Source organism: Lycium barbarum, chromosome 1 (assembly GCF_019175385.1).
Source record: "Lycium barbarum isolate Lr01 chromosome 1, ASM1917538v2, whole genome shotgun sequence".
In the NCBI taxonomy this organism is placed as follows: Eukaryota; Viridiplantae; Streptophyta; class Magnoliopsida; order Solanales; family Solanaceae; genus Lycium; species Lycium barbarum.
In genome coordinates this window covers 160,333,768-160,360,442 of record NC_083337.1, presented here as the reverse complement: position 1 = coordinate 160,360,442, position 26,675 = coordinate 160,333,768, and the positions used below count along the sequence as shown (strand labels likewise).

Sequence of the window (26,675 nt, the reverse complement as noted above, 5' to 3'; positions counted from 1 at the left end):
GTAGGAGCATCACCAAGCAAACCTAGAGCAACTAAAACAAGTTCAAATCAGATGCTTGGATATTATTTGATCCGATAACCATAATGAATAATGGCAACAATTGCAACGGCATCTAAAAAACCTAGACATCTAGTTAATATTTTTGGGAAGGTAGACATCTAAACTAAATTTAAAGACAGGAACTGAACACCCTCTGCAGTTAGTGAGCAAGGGCGAAAGCAAAACGAAGGCAGATAAACTGTCTATTTTTTATAAGCTTACTCCCCATTGTAACATGTCAAAACTCAGTCTATAAGAGACCTATATACTCATTTTACAAACGAGCAAAGTCGGAGGAAAGACAACCATTTACACATATAGACGGCCTTTACATGATGTAACTTAAGGACTGCTTCTTTCTAGAGCCCCCTTCTCCATACAAATCATTCCACTGAAGAAGCTCAGTCATATTTCCGGATTCAGATGAAACACTTGCGCAAACCTATAAGAACAGCCAAATGGACACCAATCGTCAGCATGCTTATGCAGTTAAATAATTAGAAAGTTTGAAAAGACAGCCAAAAAATTTGAACTCACCTGCTGATGAGAACATCTAAAGTCCTCCATATTCAGTGGTCGTAAGTCTGCACTGCTGTATGGTGCTGGAGGTGGTCTACCATCTGCACTAGCTGCAGCATGTTCCTATATTCAACTCTTAGCATTAGATAACTGTTTTAGCGAATCTACTAAGGAAACAACAACAACAACATACCCAGTACTAGGAGACACACACACATATATACACACAACTCAAATCAGATGAACAGAATAGCCAAATTAGCCAGTGAGGAATCTATACTCTCTTCCTTCTAGGTCATTAGATAATTTTTTGTTACGTCAGGGGAGGGAGAAAAGAGAAAGGGATGAGCTGGCCCTCAAACTCAAGTTTTTTACGAGCCATGAAATCAGCCACTGATGCTTGCATCAGTGTAGGCTCCCTACATCATGCCACATTGGGGTGCGCCCTTTCCCGGACCCCGGTGAACGTGGGATGCTTAGAGCACTAGACTGTTTTTTTCTTTCTCAAACCCAGGTTGTAAGATTTAAACTCCACAATTTTGAGAAGAAAGCAAGATTCCACCAAATCCAGGACCAAAGGCACCAACGATTTAAACTTTAAACGCAATGTACACATCAACCCCAGACCCTTACTTGTTGGCAGAACCACATCAGAATCTCTGATTGTTGAGTTAAGATGCTTCAAAACGATCCTCTAAAGCCCATGAAAAATTATCTATAGAAAGTGGAGTGACATACATAAAAGAACCACCGAGAACATCTATTGGAAAATGTTGTTTTCTGCCTCAGTTAAGCAATCAATGAACAAACATCAAACAATAGAAAAATTGTACCTTTTTTTCCTTTTCTAGGATATCTCTGATGGGTCGATATGCAGCTGCTACACAGAGATTCTACATAATAAAGGAGTTAAATTAGAAAATACAGCGGCTTCAAACTTCACAAAACTAGTCATTTATCCAAGCAAACATGAATAGCAAAGTCACCTTCAGGTCACTTCCGGAATATCCATCTGTCATACTTGCAACAGAATCCAGATCAACATCCTGACCCAAGTCTTCTTTTGCGAGTATCACTTTGAGAATTTTTGCTCTGTTCGGAGCATCTGGTAAACTGACCATCAACCTGTACAGATAAACATATAAAGGGCATTAAGCAAGTATTAAAAAAAAAAAGAAAAAAAAACTTCAATAATATCTGCAAATTAGTCGTTCCTGTTTTACCTGCGCGGCAGTCGCCTTATAACAGCCTCATCAAGGTCATATGGCCTGTTTGTTGCTGCGAGTACCAAAACCCGTTCAGTATCCTTTGTGAGCAACCCATCCCAATTCACCATGAATTCATTTTTCAGTTTGCGCATCGCCTCATGCTCTCCTGGATTTTCCCTTCTTCCCAGCATACTATCAACCTTGGGAAGGCCGCATAAAGAAACAGGAGACAAGAGAGATCAGCAGAAGGATAGAAAAATTAAAGCAGGAAACAATATGCTAATGTTTAAGGAAGCATACTTCATCAATAAAAACAACACTGGGAGCAATTTTACTAGCCAGCGAGAAGACAGCTTTTACGTATTTCTCAGCCTCACCAACCCACTGCAGCATGGTAAAATAAGAAGATTAAGGCTGTTATAATGCGAAGAAGCTACGATCAACAATATCATCCAATAACTCAATAGAGAACAAATAAGCACCAAGGGAACAAACCTTTGAAGTGATACTTGACATTGAGATATTGATAAAATTTGCACCCGCTTCAGTGGCAACAGCCTTTGCCAGCATGGTTTTCCCAGTTCCAGGAGGACCAAACAAAAGTATTCCCTTACAGGGCTGCGCATGACATTCAAGAGCGATAATTTTCTTAATTAACCACAAGTCTCTAGATGATGCTTGAAAATTCAAGTCCAAAAAAGGAGAGACAACAGTTGAGGTAACTTTTCTCATCAAGTACAAACTTCCTATCAAACCGCCCACATGACATTGAGAAGAAAATTAAACGCAGAAAAGGAGAGACATATTACAAGGAAATTTTGACATCCAGCCATAATGTTTTTTGTAGTTGGAGAATTTCAACCTCCTTCTTTGGGGATCTCATTGAATCAACGATAACATTTGACATGTACCATATTGATATGACCACGCAAAGGGTGACTGGACTGAGTAAACAAGCAATTCTAAAATAAACTTCAAGTACCAAGGAACTCAAGAAGCAAAGCAAAGAGCAAGAAATATAAAGTGACTGTCTTTATCTTCAAGTAAACTGTGAAAATAATTTGGTCAAACTTAATCCAATCCTTAAAGAACCAACGTGAAAGTAATATGATAGTTTGATAATACTCTGTTTTCCTACAAAATACGGATATCACAACAATACTACAAGGTCATAGTCTGGCTTTATTTTAAACATTTTAGTGGGAAAACAAATGGATAAAAACATAGCAATCTCTTGCCTAAGAGGTAGATCCTTGAACAAAAGGTCAAGTACTTCCAGCTTTTATCAAGCTAATACAATTAGACAACCAAAATATGGATAAAATGTAGCTGTAAACCTTGGTTAGTTGACTCTTGCAGAAAAGTTCAGGTCTTTGTAAGGGAAGCATGACCAACTCTTTTAGTGTATCCTTGACATTTTCAAGTGCACCAATATCATCAAATGTCACCCCAATATCACCGGGGGGGATAATATCAGCCAGAAGACTCTTCTCAAATTCATTTTCTGTCGTGGCATCCTGGGTTGGACACAAATTTGTTCGTGAGTCAATATCTGCCATATCAAACTAAGGAGCTTCTTATGAATGACAAATTTAGCAAAGCATCAGATAAGGGATATCGTAATCACCTTAAGTGACTTCTTCAAGCTCTTGGTGTCATTTTGCATAGCTTGTAATAGTTCCAAACCATACTGAATGCTGTTAAATCGGAAAAGATTCCCGCAATAATTAACCTCAACAATTATTACAGTCAAACAAACCATGGATAGGAGAATATCAACTGCTTCTATCTATTACCTCACAGGAGATAAAACAGGCCTCATGTCAAGATCTGCTTGAGTGTTCTGCATCAAGTGATGGCTCACCGCCCATCCAACAACCTTCTCTGCGCCTTTAAGCACCCAAAAACAATGATAAATTCAGCTCTTTTTACAAAAAAATATCTGGATGACCTAATTATCTGTTTCTTTTTTGGGATGAAGGATAGAAATGATATTTTTGTTGCTGAAATTGATCTAGAAGTCGGATTCAACACCTAAATCTTAGGATTCGGGGATATGGATAGGAGTATGGGTACGAGTATAAAGATACAACCAATAAATATATATTGCGACAAATACAGAAGTACATTTTTTTGACAATTAATATAAGTGATTAAATTCTTGGTTAAAACTTATCTCCTATAAGCAAAGTATACTTTTTCACAAGTTATCTCCTATAATAGCAAAGTATTCTAATACTTTATGTCTTTATGTGAATACACACACACACATAAATAAAATCCTAAAATCCCAAAATCAAAGCAAATATCCGGTCAACCTACAGTTCTTAGCCATTGGTATAGTCAAAGCACTCAAGTTAGGTTGACCAAATCTATCCTACTCCCACGCCCAAATTGTATCGGATCGACACAGATGTGGTAGGATTTTGAAGGATCTAAACGACATAGTGACGATATAATAGTGAGAATCCACAGTAGCCAACGCACCCTCTACCCCCATCCCCACAACTACGGGAAGAAAAAGGAAAACAAAGGAGAAAAGGAAAACACTGAAAGAAGCAGCTTACTTTCAACAGAGAAATTTCGGTCTTTGATGGACAATGTCTCGAGTCCATTACATTTTAATCCAATCCGACTCAGAACCTATATAAGAGCAACCATCATATAGAATAAGTAGTTAAAGACAGACGTCATATGATTAACCTATTGACTTCAGAATCAAGCACTCAATTTCCGAAAGACCCTCGGCTCAAAAGAAAACAAGGAAAACAAGGGAAAAGAGTCAAATACGGACAAGCAAATCAAAACCAATTGTTCACACAATAACAAATAAAAAGAATATCCGGGAGCACCAACCCTAGTCTTAGAATGTTGGAAATTCATTGATTGACAACATTTTTGGGGAAAACAGGACTAAATAGCAGATGTATTGAGTTAGTTTCATGAGGCTAACGACTGAGAAATTGACAGAGAGTTGCTCAAACAGTGAAGATTAATAACATGGAAAGGCTACAGTAAGAAGATTTTGACAGTAAGGTCAGCTTACTGTTTATACATGGGACAGTCAGGTAGGGTCCAACTCGCCTTGGAAACATATTTGGAAAGTCAAGGCTCCATTTAAAGTTGTTTGTTTTGCCTGGCTGGTGGCAAGGCAATCTTTCTTAACCCAGGAGAACTAATGAGAATTACAAGGGAATATCAACTGAGTTCTAGGTGCTACTTGTATCATAAAGCAACATAGAGCAATAGTCACTAATTTTTGCATTGCAAAATAACTGTGCAGCTCTGGCATTTGTTTCTTAGCATGGTTGGACTGCCACAATCAACAGCAGATCTGTTGAGGTGTTGGAATAATGTGGGATGCAGTGTCAGGCAGAAGAATGGCAGAATTTGATTCCATCTTGCATCTGGTGGGAGCCTGGAAGGAGGGGAATGCTAGGTGTTTTGAGGAAAAGCAGTTCCATTCAGAAGATAAAAGTGAACTGCATACTCCTTTCACATTTTTGGTGCAAAGAGAGTTATAAATGATGATTCCATACCAGACAGTATATTATTATTGTAAGATGACAGGGCATGTTTAGTAGTTGGTTTTTTGTTTCTTTAGTTTTTGGAATATGTACAGCGGTTTCTTCAGCATTACCCTTGGTGCTGTTGATATATGAAAATGTTACCATTCTAAGAAAAGGAAAAAAAAAAAAGTTTGCTCTTGAGAACAGGCTTTTAGGATAAGCGAAAGTAAGACTGAATTGCCCATTGCAATTTAACCTCGATATGCAGAATAAATGTGAAGGTTAGACGAGATTGTGGTGCCTAAAAGCAAATAATTCAGATATCTACCCTCTAGTTTCTGACATATGGAAGCAACATAGGAACTGAAATAGAAGAGTGATGTAAAACCAGTGTGAAATAGGAAGGTATCTAATAACAATTACCCTAAAAGCAAATAATTCAGATATCTACCCTTTTTCATTTCCTCTTTTTTTTCCTGGCCGTTTGTGATTATGGTTCATACAAAATTTATAACAATTACACCTAAATCCAAAGTAACTTGGCAGGCAGCTATATGGAACATCATCATTGATTATTCATGTCACTCGATATTTTTGAAATAAAACTTTTAAAAAATCTGACATTAATCTAAGTTTATAGCTCCTAAGATCTCTTAACCGACACCTAGGTATGTTAAGATTTGGCAGTTGAATCAAAAGAAGTGTTCATTTCAAATCTTCTATCTCAATTGTACACTTCATAATGCAAGAGAAGTCAATAAACATCTGAGGGGCATCACAAATGTGGGGTTAAAACTACGACCAAGGATGAGCGACAAGAACATCATCAGATGAAGAGGTAAAAGATTGGTCACTCATAACTTTAAAGGTCAGAAAGCCTTACTGTTTGTAAGCTATTTAAATTTCCTTTCATTTTGAGGGTATCAGCATGTTGATCCAATTGTTGCTTCCAATTAGATAAAAGTGCTTCAGCCTGCAATACTCAAAGCCACTCAGTAATTTGATGAAGCAAGAATAAGATCTTACAAAAATTCTATAAAATTTAAACAACAGACCTGTGGCACGTAAATAGCCACTTTATTTGGGAAAAGTTTTGTCAGATATTTAGCTGTCTTTGAAGCCTCCTTCCCCTTGTCATGCGTCTTCCCAAGACTATCCTGAAGTCATCAAAATTCAGTACTATAAGCCACCGAAAGTTAAAAAAGACAATCAAGTTACGACATGGCAGTGTTTATTCAAGTGTAATACAGCCCAAGGGAAAATTCAGCAGGGGGAAAGGGAACAGTGCAGGATCCGAGTAAACAATACTAAAATTGGTGAAGCGAAAAAAGCACCAAAAATGAAGAGGAAAGGAACTGAAAGACAACGAAGAATTAGCAAACTTATTTCAAAAAAGATGAGGACGCATAAAGGCTTAATTCACGACCAGAAGCAAAAGGATCTTAGGTAGCATTAGGATAATTTTGTGGTTTGGTTTAATAAAATAATGTTTGCAATATTTATCAAAGCTGTTTTTGGAAAACAAGATCATGTTGATGGTTTCTGAGAATCCTTTTAGATTGTTTTTCAAAAATAAGCCTAGTTTTCAAATCGAACAAGGTAGTTATTCATATCCAAAGGCCTTAGCTTAATATAGAAGACATTGTGTGCTTCTCAAATTAATTTCCCCCTTCCCAATGCCCAAAAGGACCAAAAAATAGAAAAGAAGAAGAAAACGAAGACAGGCCTAAACGTAACGAAGGGTTCTTTTCCCATTGTTTATAATTCGACATCCTCATTTTTTGAGAATGATAATTCGACATCCTCATTTTTTTTGAGAATGATAATTCAACATCCTCATTTACAAGATATTTTCACAATTAATTGAAAATTATTAAAAGAACTGATTAAAAAATTGAGTTCATACCAACGCCAGATCAAGCCAAGCAGTTTGATTGCTGCAGAATTTGGTGAACAGAGATCCTCCAGGATGTAACTGCAAAGACTAAAATGGAATTATTGTCAAGCAATTGAAAGGATGACTTAATACTTTAGCAAAGAGTTAATGAACACTCTTACTCTCCCCCAATCCGTCTCTTTCTATCTCTCAGGAGGAGTAGAGAAAGAGATATATGATTTGGATCACTTTATAACACCACTTATAATTACAGTTTGGTATTCTTGCTCCTTATTGGGGAAAAAAAACTTGTTACAGTTTGGTATTAGAGGAAAGACTTCTTAAACTAAATTGAGGATGATTCTGCTACATTTTCAAGCAGCATAGGTTTGCACATCAACTTAGTAAACAACAGGAGAGGTAATGACTACAATTGCTAATTAATACTCTTGGTTACAAGAGCACCCAAGGGTGTGGCCTAGTGGTCAATGAAGTGAATTGAGCACCATCAGATCTCAGGTTCAATTCCCAATAGAGACAAAACACCACGCGATTTCTTCCCATTTGTTCTAGCCTTGGTGGACAGAGTTACCTGGTACCTGTTGCTGCAGGGAGGTGGCATGTATCCTGAGGAATTAGTCTAGGTGTGTGCAAGCCGGCCCGGACACCATGGTTATTTTAAAAAAAAAAAATCTCTTGGGTACAAGATTGGCTCTTTCTTTGACGACTTACCTAGGGTACCTCTTGAAACAAGTCATAAGCCGATCTTGTAGTGGGATTTTTCTTCTTTTTTCTTTTTTGAGAATGGTAAGTATTTCAATCTTGGTGTGGGACATGATTGATAGAAGAGGCAGTATTTTCAGCAGGCAGGACAGCACTGATACACAATATTTTGAGCAGGATTATCAGCCACTACCTATGCTTATAAAGGACCCAGGATCGATACAAACCAGCCAACATTGAGCAAGACTTCCATTGGGGTGGTAAAGGAAGACTTTAAGTATCACCAAGTAAAATAGGAAAATGTGATTAAACCAGTCAGCAATGGAGAATTGGGAGTAGGAGACGTGAAACTACACAATAATAGTCTTTTTGCAAAATGGCTATGGAGGTTCAACTCCGACGAAGGGAGATGATGAAAATTCATTACTGCAGCATTGAGAAAAGGAAGGAGGATGGTGTTCAGGAGCCTTAACTCCAGTTTCGGACATAGAAATATAAGAACAGTCAGAAAACTCTCCAAACATATTAACCCCACAGTGGAAGATTGAGAAAAATTACAAAATATGGTTTGCTATGGGGTCAGTTTGGACAAACTCAGAGTAGTCAAAAGCGAAAGGCGCAAGAAAAAACCATATTACTGTTGTATTAAGTGCATGATGCAATTACAGACTAGGCTTTAGTGAAGAATAACGCTAATGACGAAATAAAAATAGAAAGGTATCAATAGACGTTAGACATAAACCATAATTATTTGGATAAAAATGGAAACTATGATTAAGCCTATATATGAAGCAACATTGACGCCAATCAAATTCAAAGTTCATTTCAAATTTCTGATTTATATGGAAAGATGTAATTTTAAGTTTTCCGTGGCAAATTTTATACTAGATTTCTAATTTCTTATTCCTCATCACTGAAAGTTCAGTTATAACGTTTTCTTAACAATTAATGCATGACTTTGCCGACTATATTTATGGTCTAGTATTGTGATCTTAAAGATAAAACCCTAGGGGAAGAGATGGATGCCTTAGCATCTTGGTGCCTACGCTAAACACCAACTAAGCTATTCGAAGCACACCAGGGGCGGAGGCAATCGGAAAGGCTTTTTAGGAATGAGGCCCCTCTCTCCTATGTTGTAAAACGGAAGCACAGATCTTTATCTTACCCTCGACTTCATCAAGCTTCAAGGCTTAAGCTCGCTTTAAGATAGCCAACGAGAGCAAATATCAAGAGGAGGTACTTATTTTACATATTAAGGCAAATGACAAACTTAATCCATCCAACTCTTCCTAAATCATCCAATCTCCAAAATATCTACTGGGAGCAGCTTTTTGAAACACTGAGAAACTAATGAACTAGATTAGTTGTTTTTTGTTTTTGGATAACTGTGTTGTCCGGGAATGAACTAGATTAATGGTCTAACATATTGAGCCAAAATCAAGAGGGCGGTCGGAGCAGGACTTCTTTGCAAAAAAGAACTTGAGTAAGTTTTTTTTTCTGAAGGAGTCGTCATTTTCTATAGGAACGCTGTGCCATTTTCAATCCCAGCATATTTCGGATGCTTGAAGGCCCCAGTGACACGACGTGATTTAGAAAGATTCTGCTTTATCGATGGTGATCGGTCATGGTATCCATAACCTTTCTTCTTTTCAAAACCACGAGGAAATTATTAGGTAAAATGAAATCATGAATATCTCTAATCTTTCAAGTAGTATTAGCAAACATGATTGGGTTCCAAGCGCGAAGCACAACTGAAGAATGTGCTTTAATGACAAAAAGCGTGTAATGCAAAAAAGAATTTAAAGGTATAAATACACACATACATATACGTATTTATATACATGTGTGGGCTTACTAGGAGGGATATGGTCATAAATGAAGATATTCGGGATAAGGTGGGAGTAGCTTCCGTGGCAAACAAGATGCGGGAGGCGAGACTGAGATTTTTCGGACATGTCTAGCGGAGACACAGACGCCCCGGTGAGGAGATGTGAGAGGTTGTCGATGGAGGGCTGAAGGAGAGGTAGAGGTAGGTGAAAAAGGCCATTTTCAATCCCAGCATATTTCGGATGCTTGAAGGCCCCAGTGACACGACGTGATTTAGAAAGATTCTGCTTTATCGATGGTGATCGGTCATGGTATCCATAACCTTTCTTCTTTTCAAAACCACGAGGAAATTATTAGGTAAAATGAAATCATGAATATCTCTAATCTTTCAAGTAGTATTAGCAAACATGATTGGGTTCCAAGCGCGAAGCACAACTGAAGAATGTGCTTTAATGACAAAAAGCGTGTAATGCAAAAAAGAATTTAAAGGTATAAATACACACATACATATACGTATTTATATACATGTGTGGGCTTACTAGGAGGGATATGGTCATAAATGAAGATATTCGGGATAAGGTGGGAGTAGCTTCCGTGGCAAACAAGATGCGGGAGGCGAGACTGAGATTTTTCGGACATGTCTAGCGGAGACACAGACGCCCCGGTGAGGAGATGTGAGAGGTTGTCGATGGAGGGCTGAAGGAGAGGTAGAGGTAGGTGAAAAAGAGGGCGGTCGCAGTGGGACTTCTTTGTGAAAAAGAACTTGAATAAGTTTATTTTTCTAAAGGAGTTGCCATTTTCGATAGGAACCCTATGTCATTTTCAATCCCGGCATATTTCGGATGTTTGAAGGCTCCAGTGACACGAAGTGAAAGATTCTTCTTTGTCGATGGTGATCGGTTATGGTATCCATAACCTTTCTTCTTTTCGAAACCACGAGGAAATTATTAGGTAAAATAAAGTCATGATTATCTCTAATCTTTCAAGTAGTATTAGCAAACATGTTTAATGACAAAAAGTGTGTAATGCAAAAAATAATTTAAAGGTATACACACACACATACATATACATGCATGTGTGGGCTTATTAGGAGAGATATGGTCATAAATGAAGATATTCGAGACAAGATGGGAGTAGCCTCCGTGGCAGACAAGATGCGGGAGGCGAAACTGAGATTTTTCGGACATGTCCAGCGAGACACAAGACGCCCCGGTAAGGAGATGTGAGAGGTTGTCGATGTAGGGCTGAAGGAGAGGTAGAGGTAGGCGAAAAAGAGGGCGGTCGGAGTGGGACTTCTTTGTGAAAAAGAACTTGAATAAGTTTATTTTTCTAAAGGAGTCGTCATTTTCGATAGGAACGCTATTCATTTTCAATCCCGGCGTATCTCGGATGCTTGAAGGCCCCAGTGACACGAAGTGATTTACAAAGATTCTTCTTTATCGATGGTGATCGGTCATGGTATCCATAACCTTTCTTCTTTTCGAAACCACGAGGAAATTATTAGGTAAAATAAAGTCATGATTATCTCCAATCTTTCAAGTAGTATTAGCAAACATGATTGGGTTCCAAGCGCAAAGCACAACCGAAGAATGTGCTTTAATGACAAAAAGCGTGTAATGCAAAAAACATTTAAAGGTATACACACACACATACATATACATGCATGTGTGGGCTTACTAGGAGGGATATGGTCATAAATGAAGATATTCGGGACAAGGTGGGAGTAGCCTCCGTGGCAGACAAGATGCGGGAGGCAAGACTGAGATTTTTCGGACATTTCCAGCGGAGAAACACAGACGCCCCGATGAGGAGATGTGAGAGGCTGTCAATGGAGGGCTGAAAGAGAAGTAGAGGTAGGCCAAAGCAGTATTACAGTGAGGTGATTCGGCAGGACATGGCAAGTCTTCAGCTTACCGAGGACATGAGCTTAGATAGAAGGGTGTGGAGATCGAGGATTAGGATAGAAGGCTAGCAGTAGGATGAGTCTTATTTTCCTTTCCAGTAGGATCAGTATTATTTTCGCCATTTTTATTTTAATTTCTCGTATTTCTTATTCGTAGTTTTCTATTACCGCTTGGTGTCACTTCTACTTTCATTTTCTTATTATCCTGACGTTGTTGCTGCTTATGTTTCCATATTCCCGTATTTCTGCTTTACTTGAGCCGAGGGTCTATCAGAATCAGCCTCTCTACCTACCAAGTTAGGGGTAAGGTCTGCGTATACTCTACCCTCCCCAGACCCCACTTGTGGGATTAAACTGGGTATGTTGTTGTTGTGTGTGTGTGTGTATGAAAGAGTGTGTGTGTGTGTGTGTGTGTGTGAGAGAGAGAGAGAGTGTGTGTGTATATTGTACTGTGTGTATATATGTATATGAAAGAGAGAGAGAGAGAGAGAGAGTGTGTATAGCTGCATGTGCATGTGCGCATTGATATATATATAGCTAGACTAATGTCTCTTTTGTGCTTCGAAGATGGTCTCTAAACTATTTGCTGTAATAAGAATCACCTCTCATTCTCCTGATCAAGCCTTGGTGTCACAAAGTTTTGGCAGCGATAACTACTACAGCCAAGATTTTTTTTTTTCCTTGATAAGTACTACAGCCAAGAAATTTCCATAACAGGCCTCTTAATACACTGTATTCACATTTTTTTTATAAGGTACACTGTATACACATTATAACAGGAAAAGATATAATTACATGCATCTATTCTAGGGCATTATCATCTCAAATGCAAAAGTACCTTCTCCTTATGATTATCTGTATGAGCATGAGAACCAATAATAACTACATTATCAGGAAGCTTCTCCAGCCGACTTTTAAATGCTGAATATAATTCTGAATTTCCTGCCATAGATTTCTCAGCATCTTTCATGAACAAAATGAATGGGGAATTTCTGCTTTCATTGAATACAACCTGAAAAGGCAGAATCAAATGTAAAGAGTAAAGTTTACCCCCAAATAGAAAAAGAAAGGAACAGAAATTCCACATAGCACTATTAGTTTTCAATCGAACTTATTCATATTCAGAGAAGAAATCACACCTCAAACAATGTGTTAGCGAGTAACTTGTCCAGATCATCCACACCAGTGGCTTCTAGGGGCAGCAGTTCACTGACTGAGAGGAAGAGATGATAAAAGGCATTAAAAATAAACTAAGACTGCAGTACTTAGGAATGTTGTTAACTTAATAAACTAAAGGAAAATAGTTAAATGGCATTTCCAAAATACCATTGCAGAAGAATCCATGAGCATCATCACAAAGACCACCTAAGTTAACGCCATAAGGGATACGTTTATCAAATCTTACACCAACTTTTGCCAATGGATTATCTTCAAAAGACAATACAACCTTCCCGCTAATCCCAAATGTTGGTCCCCTGGAACATTGGAACAAGACGGATAAGGTTAAAATTGACAGCCTCAGATTGTACTAAAACTTATTAATTGGCAGTTGCAGGACAACACGTAGTACAGGAGATAAAGAATAATTCTTAAAAAAAATATTAAAAAAAAAAAACTCCTATCTAGAAAATGCAGAAAAGTAAAGATTATGTCCTAACTTTATAAATTAAACAAATAAAGAAGGAAGCAACAAATAATATTATCTCCTATGTCAGAACTCAGAATACATGAGAAAAACAACAAATACTACACAACAGAAGTCTAGGAGGTAACTATGAAGTAAATATATGATTCAAACAAACATGAAACAAAGACAGTAAAATGAGAGAAAACTATTAGGTCCACAAAGAGCCTAAGACACTGTTCCAATAAAAGGCTTCACCATCCATTTTCACTTGGATTTCAGTGGTCATATGTCACTCTCTGGTTTCCCAGAATCTACAAGGATAGACCAAGGGTAATTCTCTTCAACTCCTCTCCTCCCCATCTTTTGGCATGTCATGTCATCTCGAATTAGGAAATACACGTGATCTCACCTGGCGCACAGAATTCCTATTTCAAGAAAAATTTAAGACCCTCATTCACCCATAGTAAGCTTTAAGGTAGCATAAGGTAACCTCTTTCTAAATGCTAGAAAGAATCATAGAACCATAAATAACTGCATGAACAAAAATGATTTCTCATCTGGCTTGTCGAGAAGACCAACAACTTCTTTTTAAATGGAGAAAATTCCAACAACATCAAAACTCATCACTGAGGTTCTTTGCTGTCCAGCCAAGAAACCCAGTTGCAGGTGTTTGTTTGATATTCAACAGAACTCAGGAGAATTTTTTTTCTCTATGTTACATAGCAAAATGAAATTAACCATTGGAACTGCAAAGGACCTTCATGAGCTAACACCTACAGGACCAAGAGACGGCCACAAAAAAGAGCCCCCAACCTCTCTAACCAAATCCATGCAACACATATGAGTTCGCACTCTGACTCGCCAGAAAAGTTTAAGTTCATAGGGGCATGTGAGAGCACATTGAGAGTCCGACAAGGCTGCGTGCTCTAGGGCTTTGCTCATGCTGTTGTTCTGATCCTACAGTTATCAATATCCGCCAAGTTCTTTGCCGGTCCAAACTAAATACATAAAAACAAGCTTGGTACATACGACATGTATAAACCAATTTGAGGAGTCTTAGATAGTTGAGTGAATAGCATTACTTGATGTAGTAGTGTCCCACATCACGCAGATATAGCCTATATATATTACACAGAGTGACAGTATTCACGTATTCCCTTAATCTTCTCCTCATCTCTCTAAATATCTCACACTAATTATGTAATACAAGCCAACTTTTACATCTCCCCCCCCCCCCCCCCCGAGAGGGGATGATACGAAAATACTCCATTTCTTTTTCTTTTTTCCTCTTTTTTTTTTTTTTTACAAGGTAATAAATTTCATTAACAAAGGGCATAAATGCCAGTATACAAGAAGTGTACCAAAAGGTAGAGGAACACATTTATCGTAAAATCATATAGTTACTTGCATATGCATAAAGAATAATTCTTTTTCTTCTTTTGGATAAAGTAGTTTCATTGATGACATTAAGAGATACGCATCAAGAATGATTATTTTCATTTATGAGAAACGGGAAAGACCAAATCTGCAAGGGAAAAGTTGACAAACAGACCATCACAAAATAACATCAGAAATTTGTTCAAATATAAGAAGATAAAGATCATTTTGAGTACAAAAGAGTTGGTATTGAGGTTTCTAGAAAAATGACTTTAGAATTTTACCTGATGGGAGTCGAGTATAGTGCAGCACCAGAAGCAGAGCCAAGAAACATGACTCTATCACCTAAACATCAGTTATTAGCAAAATTATCTGGGAAGAAAAATTAATTCCTTAATATTGAAAAATACTGGACTAACCAAAGGACAGTCAATACCTGTCCTAAAGACTGTCCCCGCTACAGAGGATATACTATCATTCCTTGACTTTGGTTGTGCCTCCAAACACAAAGGATCAGCAAAAGAGTCAGTATTAGCTGTTTGGCTAGATGATGGCTCAGTGCCTTTGGTCCAGTCAGCTTCTCCAGGAATTTGGTTCAACCTGCTTGAGATTTTATGTGCACTATATCCCTCTTTCATTGGCCCAGCTTCCTTCACAGGTAGCCTCTGAATGATATGGAAATATATCCATGATTGTATGTGACCACATCAGTAAAAATGCAAGAGCAGCACATGACCAAGAGAATAAGAAAGTCCAAGAACTGACATGAAGGATTTTAATAGTCCAATGATTTCTAGATTTAATTGAAAAGAAATTTGGCTTATGATGATAAATTTAATTAGAAACAAAAAAAAAAAAAAAGAATGAAAAGAACCCCAACTCCTAGAAATAAGATGACATCCAAAATCATGCCCCAGTCCTTCCCCCCCAACCAAACCACCCAAAACAAGAAAAGAAGCTTTCACAAGGTGCATGCTACCCCCCTACATCCATCAATATGCCTATAGCCCCTTTAAAGCTCAAAAGACCCCGCAAATTACCCCCTTTAGTAACAACCAAAGAGCACTTTTACAGAAGTGCGCACCAAGGTCTTAAATCCAGGGGTGGCAAATGGGTCGTTTGGGTTGAATTTGGGCAGGTCAAGATCGGTTGAACCAACCAATACCCAACCCTCCCCGATGATGGGTCATAACCCAATCAGCTCAACTTAACCCACGTTTCAAACATTTTGAGAAACTAAAAATATAAAAAAATTCAATTAATTTTTTTGTTAAAATTAAAATTTAATACAAAAAATTATTAAAAAAATTTAAAATATAAAAATTATTACAAAAATTTAAATTAAAAAAAACTAATATAATAAATAATTAAAGAAATTAAAATAAAAATACAAAAAATTAAAAGAAAGAGTTAATCGTATTTTGTAGCTTTTGCACTCCTGAACAGAGGGCAGTTGATGGATCAGCTTGGGCTGATGATTTGTGATGGGTCAACTTGGGCTATAGCCCAAATCAACCTATCTTCGAACACACTCTAGCCCAAACCCATTAAAACCTGGGCGGATTAGGCGGGTCAAATAGATTGGGCTAATTTTGCCACCCCTACTTAAATGCTAGGTGGCTACTAGTGGTATTTCAAGGGACATCAAGAACAGCAGAAAAGAAAAAGTAATTAAGGTGTAACTTGCAATGTTCCTCAAAACATAATGAGTAATTGGATCTTACACCCCAAAAATCATGGCTATCAAAGATAAGCAATTTAGCTCCATAATAATGAGCAAGTGCCTTCACCAGCTTCTCCTGATATATTTCAGATCCTAAAAGCATGACTGGTCAGTACCCTTAGATTAATATCTACCAAGCACTCCAGTAAGAGAAATGAAATAATATCAAGACAAAATAAGCAGCAAACCTGCAGGACCAGAAAGCAAAATTCTTGAGTTGAGAGCAGGAAGCTCAGAGGTATATTTAACTTGCTCTCTATGCTTTAGGTGTATATATGAAGCGGCAATCAGCACATTTTTTGTGTTCTCACTGCAAATCACAGATATAGACATAATAATTGGCTCCTTCCAATTTTTATACCACTACCTTCCAGCTTTTCGAAGTATAGAAAAAATAAGTACCTTAAAACCAGTCTCTTTGCTTTTTTGAGAATTACGTAAATATCATATAGAAACAAGAACCAAGATTGACTTTGATACAAACATAGAAGTACTCCGTTGGACAAGGATTAAAGGCCTTTCACATTCTCAAGTGATATATATAAGAAACATCAAGTAACAAGCAGGAAATGCCCAAAAGATCAAAAATCTCACAAGCAAAAACTGACTAAAAAAATTAAAGGAAACTAAGTAGAACTCCAGATATACCATAGTAATTGGATTATGCTATGTGGTCATGGGGCATACCTTAAGTAATAAGGGAAGTCATTAAATGAAACTTCTACATCTTGTCCATCAATGATTGCAGCATGAATTGCTTCCTTAAATACAGCAGATCTTGAAGGCATCCCTGATGTTGAAGCAGGCATTGATTTGCTAGTCCACCGTCTTTCCTCCAACATCTGTCAATAAGTACTTTCTTTCGTTATGCCATGGATCAGTCTGTGAGCTCATATCAAGAAGGCCAAAAGAAATAATTCAGCCAGTGACTTTACGTTGCCTGCCTTTAGTCCAGAGTCCAGGTTTACATCAAGAGGGAGGATCTCGCTAATCAATCCAACATCAGCAGCATTGCTACTGCCAACATTTGCTGCTGAATCTAATTTGAGGCCGTCAAGCTCGTCTTCATGAATAACAGGGGAAGGAGGCAGCTCATTTCCTGGCCGTCTTCCGGTATCCAACAATTTTCTGTCACTGGTCCTAACATCTGAAGCCGACTTAGATGTAGACTCATATGACAGTAGCTGAAATATCTATATAGAACACCGTCAAGGATATGCAATCATAAAGATGAGAAATAGTAAAAGAATCACAAAAACAATAAGGGTTGAGCAGATATAAATGAAATCACAATAGTTGCTACAACTTCATGTAAAGGATACATAAGCATAAATTCCCTCTTGACCAAAGACAATCTGATCGCCTGAATGGAGAAAGCAACTAGAATCCCTCCTAATGGTGTTTCCATTAACTTGCACAGGTCCTTTGCTTCCCTTGGTCTCAAGCACAGGCACCCAGTTTCTTTTGTACTGATCATTTCAACAAACAATGAGTAATAATATTGTATATACAATATGAAGTTCATCAGAGAAAGTAATCAAACAATGACAACTAATTTCCTTCACATGTTCATATTCAAAACTTGCTACGGGAACCTCTCAGGAAGCGCCTAAAGACAGTTTACTCCTAATGCCTGAAGAGGTTCCAGGGAATATTGCAGTACCCAAAGAGAATTTTCGAAGATCGTACAGATATTTCTGACCAAGAAAAGATCCATGCATCAGAATTGGAAACAATGTAGTGTACAAAAGAATCTTCTTTCTTTTTTTTCCCAAAAGCATCTTCATACTAAAATTTTCACTACTAGACGCCGAAGTCTTTGAATTACTGCACACAGACTTTAACAGTTGAACAAAGCAACATTAAATAGTGAGGAAACTCAAGGTATTCCAAATTAGAGAAATACCTGTGTAAGCCTTATCGAACACAGGATTTCACTAGTTGCTTGATTGTTTATATTATATGAACCGTATTTGTTCGAACCAACCAAGAAAATTTCCGCAGAAACCTGTACTGTTTGGGTCTGCAGTATATTCACATTCTATTAGATATCAGCCCGATAAAACAGAATTCAACAGCAAATAGTAAATAAAAATAAATACTAGTAGAAAACCTGTGGATACTCTGATATAAGCCTGCACCATGGCCTGTTCTTTTCAGAACCTTGATTATGTTTCCTCGAAGGAGACAAACTCCCAGGTTTATCTACTATAACAGGCGCCGCTCCTAAAATAACAGACAATGAAAAGAAAACTGAATGAGATGCGCAATTTGGATATTATTTAAGTACACCAGTAGGCACCAATTGCCTCTTCGTTTTTACAACTTCATTTATCTTTTTCACTAAAAAGAGGACGAGGTTTCCCTCTTTGGCTATGTATGTCAGATTATTCGGGTGCGATAGTTGTGTTGAGCGTGTCTTATGTGTCTGTCTGGCTTTTTATAGAATAATATTAATACAATTGTGCCTCTTTCTGTTGTGTTTCGCCAGTACCCCTCTTGATTTTTTGACACGTGGCAGTAGCTAAATCCAATGGACAATATTATTTCACTCACAAGTCACAATAACCCAGCCCCTCTTCTTTTCTTTCAAGTCGTCCTAACGAATCCATTACTAGACCCCAAGCATAAAGCAACTTATTGCAATTTGCTAAAGATGGACTTTCAATCTGTAATAAAACTTGATGAATATTTATTTAGGAGGGTGATGAAACCTAGGGGTGGGCGTTCGATTTTTCGGTTCGGTTTTTTGATTTCGGTTTTTTGAAAGTGGACACCGAACATCGCACCGAATTAGTTCGGTTCGGTTTTTGAAGTTCGATTCGGTTCGATTTCGGTTTTTTCTAATTCAGTTTTTTTTAGCAATTACACATCTCTCCATTTATTTCCATTTTTCCTTCTTGATTACTTCGAGTTACAGAGGTTTACGCTAGACTAAATGTTTGAAGGTTTGATGAGTTTAGAATCTAACCATAGTGATCATCCACACATACAAGATAATATCTTCTATATACAAAATATAATGTATTATACAACGTATAATAAAATCATACAAGGTATATAAAAATTTATATAGTGTACAATCAAATTATGTGAGTTATATCTAATTTATTAAAATAGGTGAAATAAATTATATGAATATTATTCTATGTATAACATTTTTATTATACTATATATAATAAAAATTAACACTCAAATTATTATTATACTTGTGTTCAATATCCTGTAGTGTTAAATGAAAACTGAGATTTTATTTTTTATGGAACAATGAAAGAAGTTGAGAATAAGGAGGAAGCAGAAAAGGTAAGAAAAAACACTGGAAAAAAATCTTGCAGAATAAGGAGGAAGTATGAAATTGTATAAAAGCAATTATACTATGAACAACAAATAGGTATTGGAGTTATTCACGTCTGAAGGGTTTCCTTATATACAACAATTTGATTTACTATAAAACACTTAATCTGCCATGTAATGTTTAATAACATTTAGTTGCTAAGAGTATGTAAATATTATAATATTATTGTCTACTATGTGTTTTTCCCCAAAAAGATTGTATTCATGTAGTAATTTTTCAAAAAAAAAAAAAAAAAAACTTCGGTTAAATCGAAAATCCGAAACCGAACACCAAATTTGCTATTTAAAAAAACCGGAACCTAACCGAAACACCGAAAGCCGAAAAACCGAATTCATTCAGTTCGGTTCGGTTTTTTGGTTTTCGGTATTTATGCCCACCCCTAATGAAACCAACTGCTACCTCGTAGAAAAATACATAGGATTTGTAGTTAAAACCAAATAAAAAAAAAATCAACAGATAGATTGGATAAAAAAATTATTTAGCAAAATTACAATCTTGCAGAGAGTAGATGAGATGGGTTAAACTTTCGAGATATGATTAATTACACTAGTAACAGTGAACTTCTCAAGAAAATGAAAAAGATAAATAAACAGAGTTTTAAATTGGCACACATGTTAAGTGTGACCATTATCATTGAATTTTGTTTGAACTTTAGTTCTTTAATTAAGGAAGTTGTTAGATATCTCTCTTATATCTGTTCTTGGATATGATCAAATTACACGAGTAACAATGAACTTCTCAAGAAATGAAAAGGATAAATAAATAGAGTTTTTAATTGGCACACATGTTAAGAGTGATCGTTATCATTGAATTCGGTTTGAACTTCAGTTCTTTAATTAAGAAAGTTATTAATCTCTCTTATATATCTTCTTGAATATGATCAAAGTACACTAGTAACAATAAACTTCTCAAGAAAATGAAAAAAATAACTAAACAGAGTTATCAATTGGCGCACATTTTAAGTGTGATCGTTATCATTCAATTTTGTTTGAACTTCAGTTCTTTGATTAAGGAAGTTGTCAGATATCTCTCTAATATGTTCTTGGATATGATCAAATTACACTAGTAATAGTGAACTTCTCAAGAAAATTAAAAAGATAAATAAACAGAGTTTTCAATTGGCACACGTGTTAAGTGTGATCGTTATCATTCAACTTTGTTTAAAATTCAGTTCTTTGATTAAGGAAGTTGTTAGATATCTCTCTTATTTGTTCTTGGATATGATCAAATTACACTAGTAACAATAAACTTCTCAAGAAAATGAAAAAGATAAATAAATAAAGTAGTAATAAAAACGCTTGCCTTCTTCTTGTTGTTTAGTTTAGTTTTAGTATAATGATATTTTATTGTTTTTGTGTTAGTAGGCTCAAAGTTTTGTGATATTTGTGTTAGAAAAACATAATTAAGTGACTTTGATATGAAAAAAATGTAATAGTTACGAGAACATATATGAAATTTAACCCGCATTTGATATGATCAACTTATCAAAGTACACTAGCAGTAGAAAAAAAACAGTGAACTTACAAGAAAATAAAAAAGATAAATAAATAAAATTGTAATAAAAACGCTTGCCTTCTGTGACAGGTGTCACAACTGATACTTCAGGTGCACCGTCAACTTTTCCGTCAATTAGCTCTTTTGGTTTCTCCATTAACGGTGTCGATTTTTCCGTTGACTCCACTTTATCATTATCTACCTAAAACAATCAAAAGAAAAAAAGAATCAACTGACTTACCGAACCAAAAAAATAAATATCAAACGAAGTGGAAATTTTTTACGAACCTTTTGACATTTAGAAGAAGAAGAAGGTTTATAATCATATTTCTTGTTTACATTCGACGGTAGAAATCCAGCACTTCATCTTGTTACTCTCATTTTTTTAAGACCACCAGTAGAGAGTAAGCATGAGAGAGATGAATAGTTTAGGTTTTTCAGTTGTTGTTGTAGACTTGTAGTTTTGTTTACTTTTATAGTGTTGGTAGTAATGATATTTTACTGTTTTTTGAAGGGGTAGAGCGGTAGGCGCTGTTGGATGTGCGAGAATAATGTAAACCAAGAATTTATGACTTAAATTTTCATTTCAACTCACAGAATCTCTAATGCTTCCTTTTCAGGTAAAAATAGCATATAATTTATGAAGCTTTATTTTTGAATTCGATTACAGTAATAAGCATACTATAAAAGTGTCAATGTTTTGATTAGGTAGGTTATTTTTAAAAATTTACATCGTATTAACTTTTTGAGGTATTTTATTACTATAATCTTGAGTACTAATTAATTGTGGCTATATACATATAAATGGGAAAAAGGTTCATATGTCATTGATTATGGGCCCACCACTTAAGTCATACACTTTTACTTATCTTCTATTGACTTTGCACGGTAAAATTATTAAATGAAGTATGTATTTCACTATAATACTCATAGTAATTGGTACATATAGTCTTAATAAACTCGAAAAGTTATTTCAAAATGAGTAATTAATAATAGTTAAAACAAGAAAAAAAAATTGTCTTTTCTCTTGATATGCTAAAGTGGACAAGTGAAAGTAAAAATTTATTTATAGTATAGTGGACAATTAAAAGTGAACGAAGGGAGTACTTGCCATTGCGTAAAAGTTTGCAAATCTCCCCATTTCAAACCACTTCAAATATATTGTACAGATCTGAAGTTCATCCATTTTTAGCCCGAATTACAGCCATATGTGGCTCCAATGATTTTTGCCTGAACTTAAGTTATTTTTGCTTGAAGCTAAAAAAACAATCCTGAATTTCAATCATATATGGCTAAATTTGATGATTTTTTTTCGTTGTTTTTTGCCTAAAGTTGAGGCAGTTTAATCATTTTCACTTAAACTTCTTGCAGAAATGTCTGAACCTCGGTCTTATGACTAGACATGTAAAAATTCTAACAGAATGAATACAAAGTAAATATTAGTGTCCAAATAAGATACAACTTGTTCCACGTAAAGTCATAAACCCCAAAGTCAAAATTATAATGCACTGTTTTAAACTTATATAGTATTCAATATATGGTTTGAATCTTTTATAGAATTTAAAACTAATCTTAGTTATTCGGTGTATAAATTCATATTGAAATATACAATTTCGAAGAAAACTAATAATCGATTAAAGTTAAGAGTCAATCCATATCGATTCTTAAAAATAATCATTGACACCCCTAAACATTCATAATCTAGCACTTTAGCTGGTTTTGAACTTTTGAAAGAAATTAAAATTAATTATAAATTGCCTTTAAACTTTGCAAAATGATCTAGAATGTTATTTGTTAGTACAATAGTTAGGGCCAAATCGTTGTTATGAAATGGAGTAAATTTGCCTTTGTTTGCTATCCATGCGAGTTTTCAACACGTGAGCGTTTTATATAAAGGAAAATGGTCAAAATAGCCCTTGAATTATGTGAAATTATCCATACTAGGATACACATTTATAAAAAAAAACAGAATAATCATAACTAATTATTACTCTCTCTGTACCAAAAAAGTTGTCATAGTTACTATTTGGACAGTCAAAAAACATTTTGTGTGGTCATAATTTTTTCAAATACCTTCTAAATATTTTTTTTAATTATTAACTATCGTGACTTGTACTACTTTTTATATAGTTTCTAAATATGTAATTTTTATTTAAAAAAATTAAAAAGTTTATGTGCGAATCCAAGCAGAACATTAGTCAGTTTGACCCTTGTAATCAGAAACATGACAATATTTTTTGACGAATGGAGTAATATTTATCGAAAAAATTATTTCACTACCGTCATCACACTCCGAGTAACATCATTTATTTAGTATATTTATGTAGTGTGCAGACCAAGGGGTAGTTTGGTAGGTATTAGAGAAAATAAGTATGCATTAGCTTTGTGTATTACTAATCCCTGGTTTGGTACATTTCTTCAACTTATGTATAACTAATACAAGTGTTAATACACGGGGCTGTCTTGACGAATTAGGAGGCCTAAAGCGAAATCTTTATTTGAGACCTTAAAATTATATTTTTTAAATTTTTTTCTTTAGCCTTATAGATGCAAATATTCTAATTAATATTTTGTTATAATCAACTTCTTATAATATTTTCATTTGATAGAATATACTGAGTAGAATATACACTAACACCATACCAAACGACGCATTAAAGGCAAGTCCAAAACTAGATAGGGGCAAGACATTAATTAGTTACAGGTAATCCAAAAGGAAGAGCAGAAATGAAGTGTCTCACCATAGCTCCTCGTGTTTCTTCTTCACTTTCTTCTAAAACCACCAGTTTTGCCTCTTTCTCTTGTGTTTCAACTGCGTTGTTCATAAGAAATAAACGTCTTCTACGTCAGTTTGAATCCGCTATCTATTATGTCAGAACATACGAGTCACGTATGACCCTTTTATAGTTGCATGAATGATTAAGTAGGCGTTTGGCCATAGGAAAAAAAATCCATTTTTGTTTTGGAATTTTTGAAGCTGGAGTTGTGTTTGGCCATAATTTTTGAAAATAATATTTGGTCGTTCAAATGTACTTTTTATTAAAAAAAAACATGAAATATGATTTATACCCCTAATTTCTAAAAATTAACAAAATCACCCAAACACAATTAATAAACATAATCAGTGCGAGAAATATAACAGCTATACTCGAGATCAGATTATGGAGTGCTCAAAACTAATGGTTTCTTTTCATCAAAAGGCTGCAACAGGTTACTGGTGTACACAGAAAATATAGCATCTCTAAATGATTTTGTTACCAAATTCTCAAATGCTTCTTTTTTTTTTATAGTTTTTTTAGCACATGATGTTGTATGTTGTTGGAGTGGACAGCAACTGAGCAACATAAGTTGTCTCTGACCAGTGAAAAAAGTTGTATGAACTTTTAGGGTAAAAATTGAGCAACATAAAAACTTTTAAGGTAAAATTTGAAAATAGAAAAACAAAAGTAATGGTCCAAAACAGAAAATGAAAAAAGTGAAAAACAAGGTTTTGGTTGTTTTTCAAATTCTTTTGGAATTTTTATAGCCAAACACCATAAAGTGAAAAAAAAAACAAAAAAAATCCGAAAAAAGGTAAATAATTCTCATGGACAAACGGGTTTGATGTAGAGGCTGATAAACAGAGTTTTCAATTGGCACACATGTTAAGTGTGATCGTATGATTCATGTTTTTTAAACTTCAGTTCTTTGATTAAGGAAGCTGTCAGATATCTCTCTTATATGTTTTTGGATATGATCAAATTACACCAGTAGCAGTAAGCTTGCAAGAAAAGGAAAAGGGTAAATAAAGTTTAAAAAAAAAAAAAAAAAACGCTTGCCTTCTGTGACAGGTTTCACAACTGATACTTCAGGTGCACCGTCAACTTTTCCGCCAGTCTTGCCTTCAGTGGAAGACAACTCTTTCGGATTCTCCGTTGGTGGTTTCGATTTTTCCAATGAATCCACATTATCATCATCTACCTAAAATAATCAAAAGAAAAAAAAGAATCAACTGACTCATCGAACAAAAAAAAAAAAAGGAATGAAGTGGAGATTTTTGTGTGAACCTTTTGACGTTTAGAAGAAGAAGGTTTATCATCGGACGGCGATGATGATTTCTTGTTTACATTTGATGATAGAGATCCAGCACTTCGTCTTGTTGATACCATTTTCTTGAGAGCACCAGTAGAGAAAGAGTGAGAGAGTGATAGAGAGGAATAGTTTGGGTTTTTCGGTTGTTGTTGTAGTTTTGTTTAGTTAAGTGTTGGTAGTAATGATATTTTATTGTTTTTCGGTTCTTGTTGTAGTTTAGTTTAAAGTGTTTGTAATGATATTTTATTATTTTTTAAAGGGGTAGACCGGTGGACGTTGTTGGGTGTAAAGTGTGAACAAAAAATTTATGACTTTTTAATTTTTAATTTCGGCTTCAAATTCAATAATTAGTTATTCACAGAATCTCTAATGCGATTATAGTAATAATCATCCTATCAAAGTGTTAATGCTTTGATTAGGTAGGTTATTTTTAAAAATTTATATCTTATTAACTTTTTGAGTTATTTTACTAGATATAATTAAATTAGACTTTTTGAAATCATTTTAACAACAATAACATACTCAGTGTATTTTACAAGTGGATCTGAAGAGAGTAGGATGTACTCAGACCTTACTTTTATTTTTTATGGGGCAAAGAAGCAGTTTCTGAAAGATCCTTAGCTCGAAAGGATGTAATCTCTATTACCCTTTTGATTAAATGTTCAGTATTTCAAGAATTCAAAATGAAAAAAAGCAACCTAAAAGAAGAAAAATCAAACTTTGAACAGAGGGGTGCTACTGAAGTAGCCATAGAACAAGCCAAAATTGTTTTGAGACTAAAGAAAGAAACAAATGACCATAACTGAAAGCTAAAGACTCTTTCCTTTTTCCTCTCTCTTTTTCTCTTTCACTTTGTTTGTGTGTTATAGTTGGAGGAATTCCATGCATGAACGCCAAATATTGAGAGAGAGAGGGCAAAATAACACAAAAAAGATGGGTAGACGTGTAATCTTGGGAGGATTATTCGTTCTTATAACAAAATTAAACGGTCAAGATCTATCCCATATTGAAATTTTAAGAAGACGACTTTTGCATACTACTCCCTCCGTCCCATTTTATATCCTTTTTGAAATCATCTTAATTATTTTAAGGGAAAAGGGTGAAAATGTCCTTTTACTTTGGGAAAAATGGCTAAAAATATCCTATGTTATGAATTTGGATTAAAAATACTCTTTCCGTCATTAAAGTTTTCAAATATATCCCTGTCTTAACAGCAATTCCCAAAAATATAACCCGATTTTATTTTTTAAACCTGTCTAGAATATACTTGGATCGCTAAATTCATACTAGAAAATAAGCCATAAGTACAACTTCGTGTATCAAATCAATGAATAATTTGAGATATTTAAATTGTGGTTTTCGTTTCTTGATTCATGTCAAGCCAATCAGAACGAAAAAATCAAATCGTTGGCTCTATGATCGTA

At 35.4% G+C, this 26,675-nt stretch overlaps 1 protein-coding gene across 6 annotated transcripts; it reads right to left on the bottom strand.

Annotated features, from left to right (window-relative positions):
• Positions 1-226: 226 nt before the first annotated feature.
• Positions 227-25,453, bottom strand: LOC132601868 (uncharacterized). 6 transcript variants are annotated; one of them, XM_060314931.1, is made up of 30 exons: positions 25,227-25,453; positions 24,999-25,140; positions 23,922-23,992; positions 21,259-21,382; positions 18,445-18,557; positions 18,238-18,354; positions 17,654-17,800; positions 17,267-17,524; positions 17,019-17,173; positions 16,520-16,641; positions 16,333-16,436; positions 15,045-15,273; positions 14,893-14,953; positions 12,931-13,079; positions 12,744-12,817; positions 12,443-12,616; positions 7,182-7,250; positions 6,331-6,432; positions 6,159-6,248; positions 4,334-4,409; positions 3,563-3,656; positions 3,394-3,463; positions 3,104-3,283; positions 2,262-2,384; positions 2,067-2,150; positions 1,782-1,966; positions 1,545-1,683; positions 1,392-1,451; positions 577-681; positions 227-481 (listed from the first exon to the last, which is right to left on the bottom strand). In XM_060314931.1, the coding sequence occupies exons 1-30, from the start codon at positions 25,326-25,328 to the stop codon at positions 368-370; spliced, it is 3,633 nt and encodes a 1,210-aa protein (XP_060170914.1). In that variant the 5' UTR covers positions 25,329-25,453; the 3' UTR covers positions 227-367. The 6 variants fall into 6 exon arrangements, with proteins under 6 accessions (XP_060170914.1, XP_060170917.1, XP_060170910.1 ...); XM_060314934.1 differs by having other exon boundaries at positions 7,182-7,259; positions 17,276-17,524; XM_060314927.1 differs by having other exon boundaries at positions 7,182-7,259; positions 25,227-25,452.
• Positions 25,454-26,675: the final 1,222 nt, after the last annotated feature.